Source organism: Podarcis tiliguerta (genome assembly GCF_965153285.1).
Source record: "Podarcis tiliguerta genome assembly, chromosome: 8".
Lineage (NCBI taxonomy): Eukaryota > Metazoa > Chordata > Lepidosauria > Squamata > Lacertidae > Podarcis > Podarcis tiliguerta.
The window spans coordinates 78167863-78186217 of record NC_139541.1 but is presented as its reverse complement, the minus strand read 5'-3'; the positions used below and the strand labels follow the sequence as shown (position 1 = coordinate 78186217).

At 49.7% G+C, this 18355-nt stretch overlaps 1 protein-coding gene across 2 annotated transcripts in view; it reads left to right on the top strand.

Annotated features, from left to right (window-relative positions):
* Positions 1-17003, top strand: part of PPP1R37 (protein phosphatase 1 regulatory subunit 37) — a 53387-nt gene extending 36384 nt beyond the window's left edge. The window contains exons 7-13 of one of the 2 annotated variants that reach the window (XM_083454884.1): positions 1643-1798; positions 2771-2883; positions 5010-5151; positions 5280-5446; positions 8749-9724; positions 10001-10091; positions 16596-17003. In XM_083454884.1, coding sequence (XP_083311010.1) covers positions 1643-1798; positions 2771-2883; positions 5010-5151; positions 5280-5446; positions 8749-9724; positions 10001-10083 — 1637 coding nt within the window. In that variant the 3' untranslated portion in view covers positions 10084-10091; positions 16596-17003. Of the gene's footprint in view, positions 1-1642; positions 1799-2770; positions 2884-5009; positions 5152-5279; positions 5447-8748; positions 9725-10000; positions 10092-11048; positions 13984-16595 lie in introns of those variants that run through there. The other variant, XM_083454883.1, reaches the window with a different exon arrangement.
* Positions 17004-18355: the final 1352 nt, after the last annotated feature.

Sequence of the window (18355 nt, the reverse complement as noted above, 5' to 3'; positions counted from 1 at the left end):
GGCTCCTTGCCTGCCAAAGGCATCCCTCTGCAGCACTGCGGATGTGCCAGCATTGGTAGTCATAATGAGGGGCAGAGCGGCCCCCACAGGTGCAGGAAGAAGCCCCCTTGTTGCCTTCCCTCATCCCTGGGCTCTTCAGTCTGCCTAGATCCTTGAAAGGCGCAGTGTGGAGGCTCAAAGGGCACCCTTGCCTTGCCAAAGCTCCCAGATCCGCATGCAGAGTCCAAGGGAGGTGTTGTAAAATATAGGGGAGGATTGAATAGGAACCGGAACCACATGTGCTCTGGGTTTGGTTCATCCTGACTCTTCCGTGTATGAAATCCAGGCTTTACCGCTAACACTGGACTCCAGCTCCCAAAGGCGTCGTTTTTTAAGATTAGCCTAGGTGAGAGATACCAAGAGAAGCAGTATTAAACTTGGGAGAACGAAACACCCACACCTGGTTTTTTGCATCCTGCTGAAGGCATTAATAATGAATAGGAGCCAGCCTAAAGAATGCTAGCAATAATGGATGAAGTTTGAAAGACAGTCTCCTTCAGTTACGGGCCGCCTAGTGACAAATGCCCGGCTGCAGCTGACCTTGTGCTTTCAGTTCCAGGTGTCTATAAATGAAGAACAGGGAGGGGTTGGTTCTTAAATTCCATTCTCTTCCTCCTCTTGGGTAGCCAGTCTTTACAAACCAGTTGTGGTCTCTCCGCAGCCCCAGGCAGAAGGCAGGTGGATTGAATGAGAACTCATGGCTTTCAGACAAAATTCTCTGTATTGGACAGGGCAGGCAGTTCCCCTCCTGAGATTTCGTAGGCTTCCAAGACACCGCTGCCATTTTCTCATACGTTACCTGCCCTTGAAGCGACCCCAGCTTATCTCCTCTTTACTCACTTATTATGTCTTGAGGCAGATAAATAGACAGGAGAACGTCTGGTGGATTGTGCCTCTCCTTGCTCCATCCCCACCGGGCAGCCAGTTAGATTTGTCCACCTTGTCTTGTGGGCAGGAACGGGGAGTTGTCTCCCTGAGGAAAACTGGTGAAAGACAGCAGACCTCATTATTTAACTTGCTGGTTTCAAACGGTCGGCCAGTTGGCTGGTGGGCTAATTTAGGCCAAGGTCAGATCAAGGGGCAAGGCCCAACTCTCCTCACTTGCTGTGGGCAGACTCATAACAGGCCTAAGCCCCAGGCTTGTCCTGTGAAGGGATGCATCAGTGGCACAGGAGATCTGTGGCCTGGTCTCACATCCGCTGCCCAGCTGGGCAGGCAGAAAGCTCGTTGTCACCTGGGAGGCTCAGCAAGGCAGCCGTTGTTGTTTAGTTGTTTAGTCGTGTCCGACTCTTCGTGACCCCCTGGACCAGAGCACGCCAGGCACTCCTGTCTTCCACTGCCTCCCGCAGTTTGGTCAAACTCATGCTGGTAGCTTCAAGAACACTGTCCGTCCATCTCGTCCTCTGTTGTCCCCTTCTCCTTGTGCCCTCCATCTTTCCCAACATCAGGGTCTTTTCCAGTGAGTCTTCTCTTCTCATGAGGTGGCCCAAGTATTGGAGCCTCAGCTTCAGGATCTGTCCTTCCAGTGAGCGCTCAGGGCTGATTTCCTTAGCAAGGCAGCCACTTCTCTTTAATTTTATTCTCCCCTTTGTCTGCTTTCCAGCAACCGCTCTTAAAATGAACATGAATTTGCGGGAGCTTTACCTGGCTGACAACAAGCTGAACAGCCTCCAGGACTCTGCTCAGCTGGGCAACCTCTTGAAGTTCAATTGCTTCATACAGATTCTGGACCTGAGGAACAACCACATCCTGGACTCAGGTGAGGGATCCCTGCTTCGGTCTCCCCCCAAATTCTTTGAGAAACCGAGAGGAGGGCTCAGGCTGTGTCTCTGTCTGCAGTGTGCTTAAAAAGAAAGACAATAGTTGCAGTCTAGGCCAGGGCGGCTCAAATTCTCTTCCAAGAAATGGTCGGATTCTGTTGTTTGAACACATGTTGTTTGACACTGTTAGATGTCAGAGAGATAAACTGTTATACAACCTTCCGTAGACACCTGAAGTCAGCCCTGTATCGGGAAGCTTATAATGTCTGGTGCGTTAATTAATATATTAATATATTTTTATTTTAGCTGTGCCACACTACTCACCAGCAAAAAGTTTTTCTACTTTGGAAGAACAGAGCCGTCGGCTACTTAAATGAGTTTGGTTGGCTCTGATCACCTGCCTATCAACTGGTTAAATCCTTGAACACATTTAATTTGAAATAAAACGTGACGCATTTACCAGAACCTCATGTGGGTGTCTTTTGCACATAACGGAAGGCGGCGTTGGATATTTACAACCAAATAAAAAGTTGCCATCTTCAGTTTCCCCCTTCTTAAAAATCCCCCTCCTAACTAGAACTAAAAGAACCAGTTTGAACTTAACACGGGGAATTTGCCCAGCTGTTGCCGTCAGAGGATATAAATCTGATGAGCAAACCGATTTAGCTGTTCCCTGAATCGGACATGCAGAGAAAATGCAAATGTGTTCTTATGGTACTCTCTTCTGTCCTTTTAAACACAAATCTAACGAGCGCACAAAATTTCCCCGGCTGCCACTGTGACAGCCGAGTTAGCGGAGCGAGGGGGGAGAGAAAGGGGAGGGGGATTAGTTGAGACAAGGAAAGTACCGCCTCCGAAAGCCGATGGTGCCTGGGTATTTGTGTCCGAGTGAGCTGGTGTCGCGTCTAATGAGGGCTGCGGAAAGGGACTCCCATCCTCCCTCCATCAACTGCTCATCATTCGCTTCACAGGCCTGGCGTACATCTGCGAGGGGCTGAAGGAGCAGCGGAAAGGCCTCGTCACCCTGGTGCTGTGGAACAACCAGCTGACTCACACCGGCATGGCTTACATGGGGATGACGCTGGTGAGTCACAGGCAGCCTTGCTGCCCCGGGGCCTCGTTCTCTGGCTCAGGAGACAGAGACCAGTCGGAGCTCCAGCCCGACCCTTTTCTGTGGGAGCTGCTTTATCCTTTGTTGGGCAACATGTTGGCCCTCTCTGCCCAGCTGATCTGTTATCTGGGGTTTGCGCCTGGGGGCCTCCTGAGTGCAACATGGGAGCTCTGCCACCGAGCTTTATCCTCCTCCTCCTCCCATGTTAGGGGTGGGAACATCTGGCTTGGTGCAGTCCGGGGGGGCGGCGGGGAGTCACCAAAGCACACTGCGAGCTGGAAAGCCCAGGGTCAGCTGTGCTTGCTGCTCCTCTCTCTCTCCTACCCATCCAGTCCAACTTGAAAACAGAACCTCCTTTTTCTCCTTCCTGGTATTGAAAACAACAGACTGCTACCAAAAGCCATTATAAATCTGCGGCTGCTGCTGCCATCTTTAGAATAAAGGCAGTAACCATTCTAGGGGCGTCCAATTGACACGCAGGTCCTTTTGCACCCGGGAAAAGGCAGGTTGAGGACTCCTGCGCGAAATGTTCGCTGCCTGTACTGTGTTCAGCTGTCCCATCTGAAAAAAGGAAAATGGGTAATGGAACACAGGAAGTTGCCTAGAAGTTGCCTTAGAATTGTAGAGTTGGAAGGGACCACCAGAGTCACCTAGTCCAGCCCCCTGTAATGCTGGAATCTTTTGCCCACCATGTGGCTTGAACCCACAACCCTGAGGTTTAGAGTCTGAGCTCTACCGATGGAGCTATCCCAAGGAGGCTGTCCCTTAGATTGAGTCAGACCATGGGTTCTCCCTGCTGTCTGCGCTGACCAGCTGTGCCTCTCCAGGGTTTCAGGCAGGAAGTCCTTCCCAGGCTTACATGGAGATGCCGGGGATTGAATTTGGGACTGTCTGCATGCAAGGCTGGTGCTCTATCACAGAGCTGCAGCCTTCCCAGAATAGGTGCTGAATAGGACAACTAAAATGGCTTGGGGCTCAAGGATTTTCCTCCAAGGAGCAGCTAATGTTTGCTTTTAGCCGCAAGTGTGTGGAGAGAACGTTTTGTCCCTTTCTCAACACCTGAAGTTAAGAGACAGAAAATATTTCTTACAACTCTCTTGTATGTTGGATTTGCTTTGGTCTTCAGTGGGTCTGCCTTCTACCCTCCTCACAGTTGTGGATTTGGGAGTAGGGAGGAATGATGAGGTCCCTGCTGGGTGGAGATTAAACTTCAGCCAGTTGCCAGTTCTCTTACGAAACACAGGGTTTATTTCCCCCTTGGGTGGCCAGAATCCTGCACAGAGAGCCTTGCAAATTCCCGGGCCATGTGAGCACCAGCAGACCTGAGAACAGAGTGACTCAAAACCCAGATTGTGGAAAGCCCTTCCCACAGAGGTGCGTTTGGCCCCCCAAACTTGTATGTGGGTTTTAAAAAACTGCTTATTTGGGGCTGTGCCTTCTACAAATAAGGCCTTCATTGTTAGAACAGACGTTCATCTTAAAAGAGATCTGTATGTATGCAGGGATTCTGTATGGTGGTTCTCATTTGTTGTCCATGCTGCTGCCATTATCAATTAAAAAAACTGTTGTGTGAATTGTGTCTTTAGACCACAGGCCCAGTTCACGGGTGAGGCTAAGTGAAACCATGACTTTGTGTGAACAGGTGAGCATGTGGGTTTCTGGACAGGTAGTTGCAGCTTCTTCGGTCCTCTGTTTGATTCTGTTGCTGGGAGCTAAGCTGTTGTTTGTCTTAGCGTGTCTTTCAAAGCTCGACTCATTGTTCGTCTCACTCCAGACAGACCACAAGGTCATTACCAAGGTGTGTTTCTTGATTTACAGTTCATGGTTTGCCTGAAGGAGACAAAGCATGAGCTCAGCTTTAGACAACATGCTAATCCTCAAACCGTGGCATAACTCGCAGTAGTAACAGGACCAGAGGAGGGACAAAGCAACTGCAGTCTCCTCTCCGGGAGCTCGCAGACTCACTGGACTGGGCTGATCCCTGGTTTTGGTCAGTGTTGTGTGCAAATTGAGCCATTGTGAGCTGCCTTGAAGTGGACTAAGCCCCCAGAGGCAGTCAGTAAACAAGCAACAAACCAACATTCCGTTTGCATCTCCAGCCTCACACTCAGAGCCTGGAGACCCTGAATCTGGGACACAACCCCATCGGCAATGAAGGTGTCCGCAACCTGAAGAACGGGCTCATCAGCAACCGCTCAGTGCTGAGGTTGGGCTTGGCGTCGACCAAGCTGACGTGTGAGGGTAAGCCAGGCCACGCAGCCTCCCCGGGTGCTCAGGCGGCGCTCTGTCTTTTCCGAGGGCAGAGCGGCCGCCGCAGGCTCGGCCCCTGCCTTCGCGTGGACTCACTGGCTGTGTCTCTTGGTGCCCAGGCGCTGTGGCAGTGGCGGAATTCATCGCGGAGAGTCCCCGGCTACTTCGGCTGGACCTTCGGGAGAACGAAATCAAGACCGGAGGGTTGATGGCCTTGTCTTTAGCCCTGAAGGTCAATCACTCGCTGCTCAGGCTGGACCTCGACAGGGAGCCCAAAAAGGAATCGGTGAGTCTGTGCTGTGCTTCTGTTGCAGACCAAAGGAAGCGGCTGGGAAAGTCAAAACCCTCTTGAGATGGCCTAGTTTGATTTTCTGCTCATATTAGACACGGAGGGAGTGCTTGAACCACCAGGGAGGCTTCAGTCCCCACCTAGCCCATAGAATTGTAGAGTTGGAAGGAATCCGAAGGGTTATCTAGTCCAACCCCTGCAATGTAGGAATCTCAACTAAAGCATCCATGACAGATGGCCATCCAACCTCTGCTTAAAAACCTCCAAGGAAGGAGACTCCACAAACTTCCGAGGGAGTCCGTTCCACTCTCAAACAGCTTTTACTGTCAAAAAGTTTTTTTCCAGATGTTTAGTAGGAATCTCCTTTCTTTTCACTTTGAATCCATTTCTCCCGCCTTCTGGAGTGGGAGAAAACAAGCTTACTCCATCCTTCATGAGATATTCCATTTAGATATTTGAAGATGGCTGTCCTATCTCCTCTCAGCCGCCACATACCCAATTCCCACAACCTTTCTTCATAAGGCTTGGCTTCCAGACCCTTGATCATCTTGGTTACCCTCCTCTTCACACATTCCAGCTTGTCAACATCCTTCTTAAATGCCCAGAACTCGGTTTTTAGGCTGTTGTGGGTCAAGGCTCTCAGCCTTGCACGAAATGGGATGATTTTGTATACACCACCCTGAGTCCCACTAAGACAGGTTGGGATAGAAACATCAAAGTAGAAGCAAAAAGGGTCCTTTGAAAAAGTGGGGGGGTGGTGGTGGTGAGAGGAGTTTGGCTGGGAGCAGGAGATGGTATGAAGGTGGAACAGGGTATTTTATAAAGGGCGGAAGCCACACACCTTAGCATTTTCCCAGCAATGTTCTCTGCATGGAAACAGAATGGCTTATCCATGAGCTTTCCTGGTCCCTCACGACCAAACACATAAACACTATGGACGTCTACAGGTGTCTAAATAGCTGCTTGGGAGCTTGTGGCAAATGCCTTCGTGTGGGCAGCTGTCTCCTGTTCCCAGCGACGTATACTTTCAGGCCCCACAAGTTCGAACTTCGGAGCGGCATCCCTCGCCGACAGCCCACTGCTGTTGCCGCTGAGCTGCCTTCATTTGAAATGCCGCGTTGTAAAAGCTTTCTGTGTCGCGAGGCAGTAACACGATTCCGCCCGTCAGGGAGCGAAAGCCTTTGTCCAAGCCACTTGATACCCGCCGTCTCACGTTTCCGTTGCTATAGGTCGGTTTTGCTGGCGTAGCTTTGGCTCCGCACGTGGTGCGTGCCGGCGCAGCCAGCCAGGTAACCCTGCTGCCTCCGATAAACCTTCCGCTCCAGAAAAATAGAGGCCCAGTGCCTGGCACAGACACAGGCGTGCCGTAGGCAGGTAGAAAAACTCCAGTTGTGCCAGGCATTTGACTTCTCTTTGTCCCTTCCCACTTGTGGAAGGCCTTCCCCGTGTGGAAGAGCTGTGGCGCAATGGCGGAGCACACGGAAAAGTCCAGCCTCAGCCTCCAGCCTCTCCCATGTAGAGATGGGAGAGACTCCGCCTGGAACCCCGGCGAGAGCTGTTGCCAGTCAGTGCTGGTGATACTGATCTAGGTACACCAGTAGCCAGACCAGCTTCCTGTGGCCTGTCACTGTACTGTCAGGCAAGGGCTATCTGGAGTAAGTAATTAACTCTTTATTGTCAAAAGTACACTTACAAGTTAGGAAAATGCAGGTCTGTCAGTCCGACGTCTCTCAGCTCCTCCCAGGTGTGCACTCAATGAGGCCGTTGTAGCCACAGAGAGATGCACCCCCACATCGAAACTTGCCACAGAGACAAAAGGGGCACACCAGCAAAATCAGGAAGAACTTTCTGGCTGTAAGCACTGTCCGACTGTGGAGGTGGCAGACTCTCCTTCATTGGGGGTTTTCATGCAGAGGTTGGAGGGCCATCTGTTGTGGATGTTTTAGTTGAGATTCCTGCCTTGAGGAGGGTTGGACCAGAGGACCTTCAGGATCCCTTCGAATTCTACAATGTATGATGTTTGATGAGCGTTCAAACATGTGTTTTCTCCTCCCCCTGTATTGCCCATGAAGGTCCATACTTTGCAAGGCTTCAGCGTGTGTAATTTGTCCGGGGTCACAGCGGTCTTTTGATCCCCTCCAGCATAAAAGCTCCCTGATTCTTCCAACCCACGCAGCATCTGAGCTCAAGCAGGCAAGGCTGAACTCATCAAAACGCCTACCTTCAGGCTCCGTGCCAGCTTCCCTTACAGCGCTGGTTGGGACCCTCAGACTCTTCGGCCCCAAGTCTTTCTGTCTGCCCCATGCCACTCTTCCTCTACCACACACAGCCCTCCCAGCCTGTCCCCTAGTGTCCCCGTTTCCTTTCCTCCTGGGATGTTGTGCCTAAGCTGGAAAATGTCCTTGAGCTCTGACAATACTTGCTTGCATGGAAGATGGAGAGGAGGTGCATGAATATGTGGGGAAACTAACCTGGCATTGAAAGATAACATTTACATTCCTTGCTTTGCCAACTTTGCCTCCCCCCGGAAAGTTTTTGGGTTTTTTTGGCGATAAACTTTTATTGATATTACATATATATACATAAAGACATATACAAAATCCATTACATAACTTGCACATATCACATCGACTCCACAAATCATAAATATAACACAAAATTATTTTAGGCTCTGCCGAGCTTTGAACTTCCCTCCACTCTTTTGGTAAGTATCAAATAAATTTTACAGCCACGTATTTTATCTCTTTTACTTATAGATCACTTACTGTTAGAGTTATTTCAACCCCGCCAGTGTCGTCTGAAATTTGGTTCCAATATAAATCAAATATTTATTCCAATTATCATGAAATTTCTGTTCGTCTTGATCCCTTAATCTTCCTGTTATTCTAGCGAGCTCGGCATAATTTATCACTTTAACCTGCCAATCACTTATATTGGGTATAACCTCCGTTTTCCAATTTTGTGCTAACATGATTCTTGCGGCTGTAGTGGCATATAGAAATAATATCTTATCTTCTTTTTTAATTTCTTTACCTGTCATTCCTAGCTCTGACAATACTTGCTTGCATGGAAGATGGAGAGGAGGTGCATGAATATGTGGGGAAACTAACCTGGCATTGAAAGATTAAATTTACATTCCTTGCTTTGCCAACTTTGCCTCCCCCCGGAAAGTTGTCCAGGAGGCTGTGGGCCCCTCAGGCTGAAAAAATGTTTTGCCTACCCCAGCTTTGCAATAAATGGCGCCCCTGTGCCTTTCGGCTGCTGGGCCGCTCACGCACCCGCCTTTCTCCCTCTTGCAGGTGAAGAGCTTTATCGAGACGCAGAAGGCCCTCTTGACGGAGATACAGAACGGCTGCAAGCGCAACTTTGTCCTTGCCAAAGAGAAGGAGGAGAAGGAGCAGCAGCTCCAGCAGTCCGCCTCCATGCCCGAAATCACCATCACGGAGCCCCTCGAGGAGGGGCCGGTGGAGGACGAGGGGCAGAACGGCGACATGGCACCCACGCCGGAGGAGGGGGAGGAAATCCGGGAGGCCCCGCCCTCCCAGGAGAATGGGGCGGCCGACAAGAGAGCTGGTGGCGACGACGAGTCCTCAGACTCCGATTCGGACACAGACGAAGAAGAGGATGAGAAGCTGGTGATGAAGGCTCTCCCGCCGTCGCCCCAGAAGCTCAGCAGCCCTGATCACGCGGGCGACTTGCCCAAGCCACCTTCCCCCCCAAAGACCAGCGGTGTCCTTAGCCCCGAAAGCAGGGTGCTGCCCCCCTTGAACACTATGGAAGAAATAAAATGTGAATCTCGATTGGGAGTCACCAGTGGGCCTCCAGCCCAGGCCAGCTCTCCCGGGAACGAGAGGAGGATTGCGGTCTCCAGCCCTGGGCGAGGCCACAAAATATTTGTCGTTACGCGGGTGGAGAGCCTGCCGGAGAAGCCAGTCCCAGGGGGCGCCGATACGCGGCAAGAGGGGAGCCCTCTTCCTCCACAGGCTTCTCCGCCAAAGCCCAGCGACCTTCCAGCCCCGCAGTCTCAGCCAGCAAAGACTGAATGCTCAGACGGACAAGCGACTGAGGCTGTTCCCAAGAGGGCGGATGGCTCAGAAAGCTCTCCCTCCACACCAAGCCCTGTTTTGGGGGCAGAAAAGATGAACTCTGGGCCGTGTGAGAGCGCTGTTCACAGCTCTCTGCTGCCCAACGGACTAAGGATGGAGTTTGTTCATGCACTACCAGATGCTCCCTCAGGGCATGATGGGAAAATGGCCAGTTGCTCTGTAGAACATGGTAAGCACATAGAGAGAGAGAGAGAGAGAGAGAGCACGCTTTGCATTCTGGGAGAGGCATTTATATAGGGTATCAAACAGGCTCCACCCTACTCTTATTGTGTCAAGGGATGAAGCCGGGGGGAAGCTTAGTGGGTGGGGTGGGCTCAGCCGTATGGAGTCTTGCCTCCTAAAAGGCAGGTGACTACGGATTTTGAACACAGAAGCAAAGGCCAGGTTGAGACACTCCTTGGGAGCAGGGCGAGGACCTAGCTGACTCTCTGCCTTTGCTTTCCAGAGCTAAACTGTTCCAAGAATGAGAAGGAGCTGGAGGAATTACTTTTGGAAGCAAGCCTAGAGATGGGGCAGGAGCCAATGTGACGCTTTAGGTAAGGGAGTTGCGTGTCAAAATGGGAAGAGGGAATATGCTGTCTGCTAAAAGGGGGGGCTCCAGGAAGGACAACATGGGGGGGCACCAGCAGAATGTCACCTAGAAAGCATTAATCCTGAAAACACCTATGCAGGAATCAGGTCCCGCTGGGTTCAGTGAGATTTTCACTTTCCAAGTAAGTAAGCTTTAGCACAGGTTTTCCCAAACCTGGGTTTTTGGACTACAGCTCCCATCATCCCTAGCTGGCAGGACCAACGGTCAGGGACGATGGGAATTGTAGTCCAAAAACAGCTGCAGACCCAAATTTGGGAAACACGGCTTTAACAGAATCTGGTGACTGACCTGAGCATTTTGAAAATTCAAGCTTGGTCTGCCTATTTAGTCAAGCTTCTCAATCGCATGGCGTTAGAAACAAATCTGGGTGGTGTTCAGGTAAATATATTTACCTAAAATGTATATATTATATATATATTTACCCTAAACATATATAATATAATGTATAATATGCACAGCAAGAGGAGGAGGGAAGTATTTGTGAGGGCTGAGAATGGGGAGGGCCGGATACTTGAGCTATCGTCAGAGTATTGGTATTTCTAGTTGGGGATCACCCGAAATGCGTATTTATTATTCAATATATTGCTGGATGGGGAAGCAGAAGCAGTCAGCGTGGTGCTAACACCCCGGGACAAATTGAAGGGAGAACGTTAAGAATGGAAGGGGGCAGAAGAGAATTGTAATGAAATTTTATTTAAGGGTTTCAAACCTCCCCCTCCCCCCCTCCTTTCAAGGCAGCTACATTGAAAATTTAGCACTGTGCCATTTTTATGAGTTTGGAAGAAGCCGTGATTTTATAATTAGATAGGGGTCTGTATCTGCTTGCGTTGGCCTCCTACTCTGGTCTCCCGGACATCTTTCTTGCTTCCCTCCCCACCTTCTCCTTTTCTCTCTCTTTCAGTTCTGGGCCATTCCGCATCCAATGGGGTCTCTTTGGGGAAGCGCCTGCCTAGCTTTACCTCCTCCCCTCACCATGTGATTCCGAAAACAACAACTCCACCGCCCCCCTGACTGCCACACAGAGGCAACGTGACAAGCGCCGCCCGTCCCGTTCCCCCGAACGGCATCCGTTTCCAACTGTGACCATTTCCCCCGCCACCCCCCCCCTTTTCTCATTCTCAAAAGTCTTCCCTCTGATAAAAGATGTTCTGTTTGGAGGGGGGGGGGTCGGGATTCAGGAAACAGAAGAGCCGAGGAGACCTTGAACCCAGGAGAAGAGCTTCCTTCAGGGCGAACTCTTGACATCTTTTGCTGCTTTGGTGTGTCTCCCTGGAACTCTTGCCAGGGGGGGAACTCAACAATGTTTTTGTTTCGTTTCTTCCTTCTGCAAGGGGATGCCCCTCGCAAGTGATTTCACAAGGCGGAGAGGCTGTTTTGCGGACTCGGATCGTCGGCACCGCCTCTCTCCAGTCTAACTGGGAAACTTTAAAAGGAAAAGGGCGAACACTACAGATGAACAGGGCCCCGTGTGTTTGCTTTGTGTGTGTCGCGAGCGCCGCAGGTCCCAGTAGGTCCAGTTTTCCAGGAATGCTTGGGAAGGAGCAGGCCTCTCGTGGGTCCCGCTGGCTGAGAGTGCCGTAAAGCTGTAGCTCCCTTGCCAAGCAAGACTATTGAGGCTGTTTAATCTGCAGCACAGACTACTATTTATTTTTATTTTCCAGTTTCTCTTTCCCCACCCACCGCCCTCCCTTACTTGCGTCTCCTTGTTTGTTTGTCTTTTCTTCGGTGTCTGTTGAACAGAATGGGAACAGTTTTTCCTCCCGCCTTTTAACCTCCAACCACCTTAAAAAAAAGGAAAAGGATCTCTGCTTCCTCCCAATTTGCAGAGTGCACCGAATCGGGGAAGCCACCAAGAAGCTGCTTTTCCCTGGTGAAGTTGTTTGAAGTAAGCTGAGAGAGAGAGAGAGAGAGAGAGAGAGAGAGCGCCCCGGTGTGTGTGTGTGTGTGTGAGAGAGAGAGAGATGCCTTTTTGTGCATTGATGGGCAACCTTTGCCCATTGCCCACCAATAAGAGGACTGCCGTGGCTTCGACTGATCCAGGTTCTCCTGTCCTTCAGCAGAGAGAACGAGGCAAACTCCTTGCATCTCTCCTATCAAGATTTGTTCTTCAAGCCATACCATGCCGAACTTTTGGACAATGGGGGTGATACTGTGTATGGCTTGACTGTTGAAGTAGCGAATATTTTAACTGAACGTAAAACTACATAAATGGCACGTTTATGAAGAGGGCAGGGTGGTTCTCTCCCCCCCCACCTCCCGTTTTGTTCACCCCATACGATAAAACTGACATGAGAAACTTCTTAGGATGCTGCTGATTTTTGGGGCAGTTTTCACCTTTTATTGTTACTTTGTTCTTCAAAAAGTTGTAGGCTTTCCCACAGTTCCTGTGCGTACATCAGCTGTGGACAAGGACCCAGCTGCAGTGGTAAGCGTGTTATCTTGCTATCACCAGGGCCTTTCGGGGTCCAAAATCACTACTTTTGCAGAAGGAGGTTGAATCCCTCACAGCAGCACCCCTTATCCCACTCCCTGGAACTTCAATTTCCTTGAGAAAAGGGGGTAAAAGTTGAAACGCGAACTTCTTTCCCAAGTTTTGCTCCACAGAGGAAATGCTCCAGGCTTTGTGGGTCTCCTGGCCGGCCGTTCAGCGCCGAAAGCGGGGAGGAGGTGGGTTGCTGCGCAAAGTGTATTGCTAGAGGGTGGGCGGGGGTTGATGATTTTATTTCTCAGGGAAGGACTTTTTTGCAGCCAAAAAAATACCTGGGATTGAGGGGGAAGCCGGTGGAGCCAACAGTGCAGTCCCTCCCCCTGCCCCCCCTCCTCCGGTGGTGCGTTGAGACCCAGCGGAAGAGATCCCAAAGGCTATTACAGGAAGCCCCGCAAAGACCAGGTTCAAATGGCCTCAGAGATTAGCTCCGATAGGCAAGGTTTCTTCCAAAAGAGAAGAAGCTTGCCTGCCAAGATGGGAAACCAGGACTGATGCTTTCGTGTGTCGCCAGTAGGACGAGAGCCGGGGCAACCAGCCCCCTTGCATGGGGAAGTCTGTGTTGTAGGACGACAGGTGTAAAAACAAGCGGCCATCTTTTTTTGGTTCGAGCCTAGGTGCGGCGGGAAGTGTCGGCCCTCTCTTTGGGTCCTTGAATTCTTTTTTCACGAAATCCCACTGGAATCACTCGACTCTAACTAGCAGGAAAGGAAGATAAAGAAACACGCTTCTCTCCCCCTACACGATGGACTACTTTCCTCCTGGTGACACGAAACGAAATCTCCGCAGGAGATTTGCGGTACTAACCCCGAAAATGAAACGAAAAGGAATCTCCCCCTTTTTTTTTTTGTATAGACTTAGCAGAGGAACCGTTTTCTCTGCCACAACACCCTCTAAAAATGTGGGGTGGGGGGAGGGTGGCAGCTGTTGGGTAGACATAGAACTTTATGCTTTTTACTTTATTATCATTTTTCTTAAGTGCAATAAAAATCTTATCAGGGAGCTTGGGAGGGCACTTTTGCTGCATGGAAATTCAGGCTGGGGAGGCAGGAGGGAGAAAAACAAAAACTTTGTGTGCCCACCATCTGCTTGACCATGATTCCTTTTTTCTCTCTCTCTCTCTGTCACACACACACAACCCGACACACGGACACACATGGAGTTTTTGCTGCATTAACACTACATTTACAGAAAAGAAGATGGCGCCAGTTTGATTTTGTGTTCCTTTTCCTCCCTCCCCCATTTTTTTTTTTTTTTGGGGCTAAAGTTTGTCATTCCTTTCTGTTTCGTGTGTGTGTGGAGTTTTATTTTTGTTGAAACTGTCTTCTATTAAATGAAAAGCTGCATTCATCACGTGGCCTCTCTCAGTCTCTTTGGGGAAGGGGGTCCAAAACACAACCTGCGTTCTCGCCCCACGTCGCAGTCACATTTTGCCAGCAAAACGGACGCCAAATGAGCGGTGTTGTGAATTGAAAAGTGTGCCGAGGCTGGCTTGGGTCTCTGCACAACATCCTTCTTATTTATGTATTGCCGTTGGGTGACAATGTGCTTTTACAGAGTGACGTAAGCAAAAAAAATTTGAGCGATCTGAACTCTCAAAATCTTCCAGCATAATTTATCAGTGGGAGAGGAAGCAGAGGAAGGGAAAGGAATTGGGCATACTGAGATTTTATTTTGGTGTGGAACGAGAGGACTCTGCAGGTTAAACTATGAGCTTCAGGGGGAACTTTGTTTTTTGTCTCTGGCTTTCCCAAAAGCTATATTTTCATCGCCTGGCTGCACAACAGCTTTGCTGGTTCTCCTCCCTCCACCCAACTGCGTTACGCATCCACATTCATCCTTGAACTTTTGCCTCCAAGCCTATCGGGCACTGCAGTTGTTTGGGTTTTTTTTTGCTTGTTAGCATTTGGTTGCTTCATGGGCAAATAGGTCTGAGAAGAGATTAGGGATTGGAGCAATGGGCCCTGACCCTTTGCAAAGGAATTGGTGCCTCTGAAGCTGGGGACGCTTTGTGCACTTACGCAGTTCCGAGGGAAGGAAGTAAAAGGGGGGGGGTGCTTACTTGCCGGATGAGAGACGCCAGGAAAGCAGTTTGAGGAAGAGATCAGCAGGCAAGGTGTAGCGCTTTCCTACAGAAAGCAACCTTCCCTTTCTAATAAAAGCAATAATCTACCGGACTAGCACCCTCTGGTGTGAGAAAGGTGGAACTGTCAGGAAGCCAAAGGAAAAGATGGCAGAGTGAATTCCTCGTGGCGTAGTAATACTCATATGCAAGCTTAAGTTTTTATTTTATTTTAAACTCCTCTGAAACTTCTTCCTGCCATCAGAAAGGTGGGGTCCTGCTCATCTCTGCTTATTTCTGATGCATGTTTTAAAAGTGCATTCTGAAATAAACAAGCCTGTTTCATTTTTTGCTTTTTTTTGTAAATCCTCCCCCCACAAAAAAGGAAAATATTGCCACTGCCTGGGTAGCTCAGTTGGTTAGAGTGGGGCGATGATAATGCCAGGGTTGCGTGTTTGATCCCCTTATGGCATAGCTGTGGATTCCTGCATTGCGGGGGGTTGGACAAGATGATCCTCGGGGTCCCAACTCCACAATTATAGGGCCTAGAGATATAGAGGGTGGCGCTGTGAGTTAAACCACAGAGCCTAGGGCTTGCAGATCAGAAGGTTGGCGGTTTGAATCCCCACCACGGGGTGAGCTTCCGTTGCTCGGTCCCTGCTCCTGCCAACCTAGCAGTTCGAAAGCATGTCAAGTGCAAGTATATAAATAGGTACCACTCCGGCGGGAAGGTAAACGGCGTTTCCGTGCGCTGCTCTGGGGCGCCAGAAGCGGCTTAGTCCTGCTGGCCACATGACCCGGAAGCTGTACGCCAGCTCCCTCGGCCAACAAAGCGAGATGAGCACCACAACCCCAGAGTCAGTCACGACTGGACCTAATGGTCAGGGGTCCCTTTACCTTTACTGCAGGAGTAAGGACTTAAAACATTGCTTAGCTGGAGCAGAGCAAGATTCATCAGCTCCAGCTATTCTGTGTCCAGGCAGATGCTCAGGAGATTGGGGCATACAAGAAGACTCCTGTATCTGGATCGCACCAAAGGCCCATATGGTCCAACGTCGTGTTCTCACAGTGACCAACCAAATGCCCCAATGGGGAGCAGGACCAGTCAGGACCTGAGTGCCATAGTGCCCCACCCTGCAATTGCGATTCCTCCGCAACTGGCATTCAGAGGTGTACTTCCCTCTGAATACTGTTGGAGGCAGAGCGTAGCCATCCTGGCTGGTAGCCATCGATAGCCTTGCCGTCCATGAATTTGTCAAAATCCTCTTTAAAGTCATCCAAGCTACAGGCCGTCACTACATCTTACTGGAGCGAATTTCATAGTTTTAACCAAGTGCCACGTGAGAAAGTTCATTTGTTCGCCTGCCCCCAGCCTTCATGGAGCATGGGACAAACTTGTGGTTTGTTTTTTTTAAAAAAGAGATCCTATTCTGTCTTCTAGTTGACTTCTCATATGGTGTTCATACCCTCCCCTGTTTTTTATTTATTCCTTCCAATTCTATGATTTGTCTCAGTGAAGATCCTCTCTTAAGGGCACGTTAACTCTTGTCCGTGGGAAACAACTCCAGCCTCCTGACGTGGCTGATGTTTTCAGCTCCTGGATTTGGCCTAGAGAGGACGGGGGCTTGCAGGGAGGGCTTGCTCATCATCCCCCAAATCTGAGAAGGCATCAGAGGGGGGGCACAAGGCAGGGGAGCAGCTTGGAAGATGGCAAGGCTATATATCAGGTCGTGTAGCTCTGTAGTAACCACACAGACTGGCAGTAGCTCTCCAGATTTCATTCAGAGAGGAGTCTCTGCCAGCCGTGCCTAGAGACGCAGGGGATTGAACCTCAAACCTTCTGCATGCAAGGCAGCAGCTGTTCCGCCATTGAGCTGAGGCCCTTCCCCTCTCTCTTTTAGGGTTCGAATGTGGAGGCTCCCCACTCCCCACCCCCGTTACAACTGGAAACGCCTTTGGCCGAACATACGCTTGCAAGCTACCTTGAATTCCTGCGTGGCGGAGAGGTGGGATATGAAACAAGGTTCGATTCTTGCCGGTGTCCCACTGATGGATTGCTTTGTGGGTATCAAGGATGTCCCAGAGCACCAGTGAATCTTCTCGCTCTTTTTTTGTAGATACCAAAACTGTCATTCCAGCACTTTGGTGGGAGGAGAGAATAATTTCTTCCTGTTGATTTTGGGAAAGCTCGCCCTTGGTTCTGAGCTAGTTTTATTTATTAAACACGAAAAGGAAATCCCAGGGAATCTCTGTTCATGCATTTAACTATTTATACCATGTTCGGTTGAAATAAAGTTTCCCTTCTGACAAAGGTTGGGCTTGTGCGTTTCCGCTATTATTATTCTCAGGGGGGTTAAGTTTGCACATATCGACAGCCTCGGAAGGAGGAACCCACTCTCCCAATCCCAGAGGTTTCTCTGGCAGAAAGGTTTGTTGATTTGGATTTTCAAGTAGATGATATTATTATTATTATTATTATTATTATTATTATTATTATTATTATTATTATTTGGCAGAAGCACTCCCAGCACTGTACGCATTGGTAAGGTTTTTCTCCTGTGTTCTTTTGTGCATTGTCCAATGGGTATTCTGATGGAAGCTGGATCATCTTAGTTTGAGAAGTGTCCCACAGAAACACAGAGGCTTTGCTGGTGAAAGGGGAGACTCTGAGGCATAGTTTTGAACATTTTTTTTTTATTCAGCTCTGAGAAGGAACAGGAAACACAGAACACAATGTCCCTTTGTGTTGAGGACCTTAACACACACATACTCATATATATATATATATATATATGACGCGGGTGGCGCTGTGGGTTAAAGCCTCAGTGCCTAGGGCTTGCGCTCCCGTTGTTCGGTCCCAGCGCCTGCCAACCTAGCAGTTCGAAAGCACTCTCAGGTGCAAGTAGATAAATAGGGACCGCTTACTAGCGGGAAGGTAAACGGCGTTTCCGTGTGCGGCTCTGGCTCTCCAGAGCAGCGATGTCACGCTGGCCATGTGACCCGGAAGTGTCTTCGGACAGCGCTGGCCCCCGGCCTCTTGAGTGAGATAGGCGCACAACCCTAGAGTCTGTCAAGACTGGCCCGTACGGGCAGGGGTACTTTTACCTTTATTCTCTCTCTCTCTCTCTCTCTCTCTCTCACACACACACACACACACACACACACACAGAGAGAGAGATTTCCAGCTTTCTGCCACATGCTTGTCATTCTCTAGCCACAGGACCAAAACACAAGGCCAGGGCGAAGCTCTTGGGTAGATGGCACCATCTCAGCAGCTCCCATTGAATTCTGTGGGATAAATTAAACTAGCTACAGTCTGGCTTGTGTGCAAAACTTGCTCTTGAATCCACACAGGTATCGTTCGTGGCAGGAGCAAGCACCATCAGCCCTCAGTAGCCTATGCATTTGCTTTCCTCCATATTACTGAATGGGTATCATTCCATCTTTATCAACTTGCTGCTTGTTCTGCCTGAAGGGTGATCATTATTATTTACACTTTCACATATCATTATTGTTTTTTATTACTTCTAACGAGGGAAAAGCAGGGGGAAGCCACCAGTGCAAACTGAGAATACAATAACCACCAATACATCCGTATCAATCTAAACGTATCAACCATAGAATTGTAGAGTTGGGAGCCCCAAGGCTCAATATCCATTGG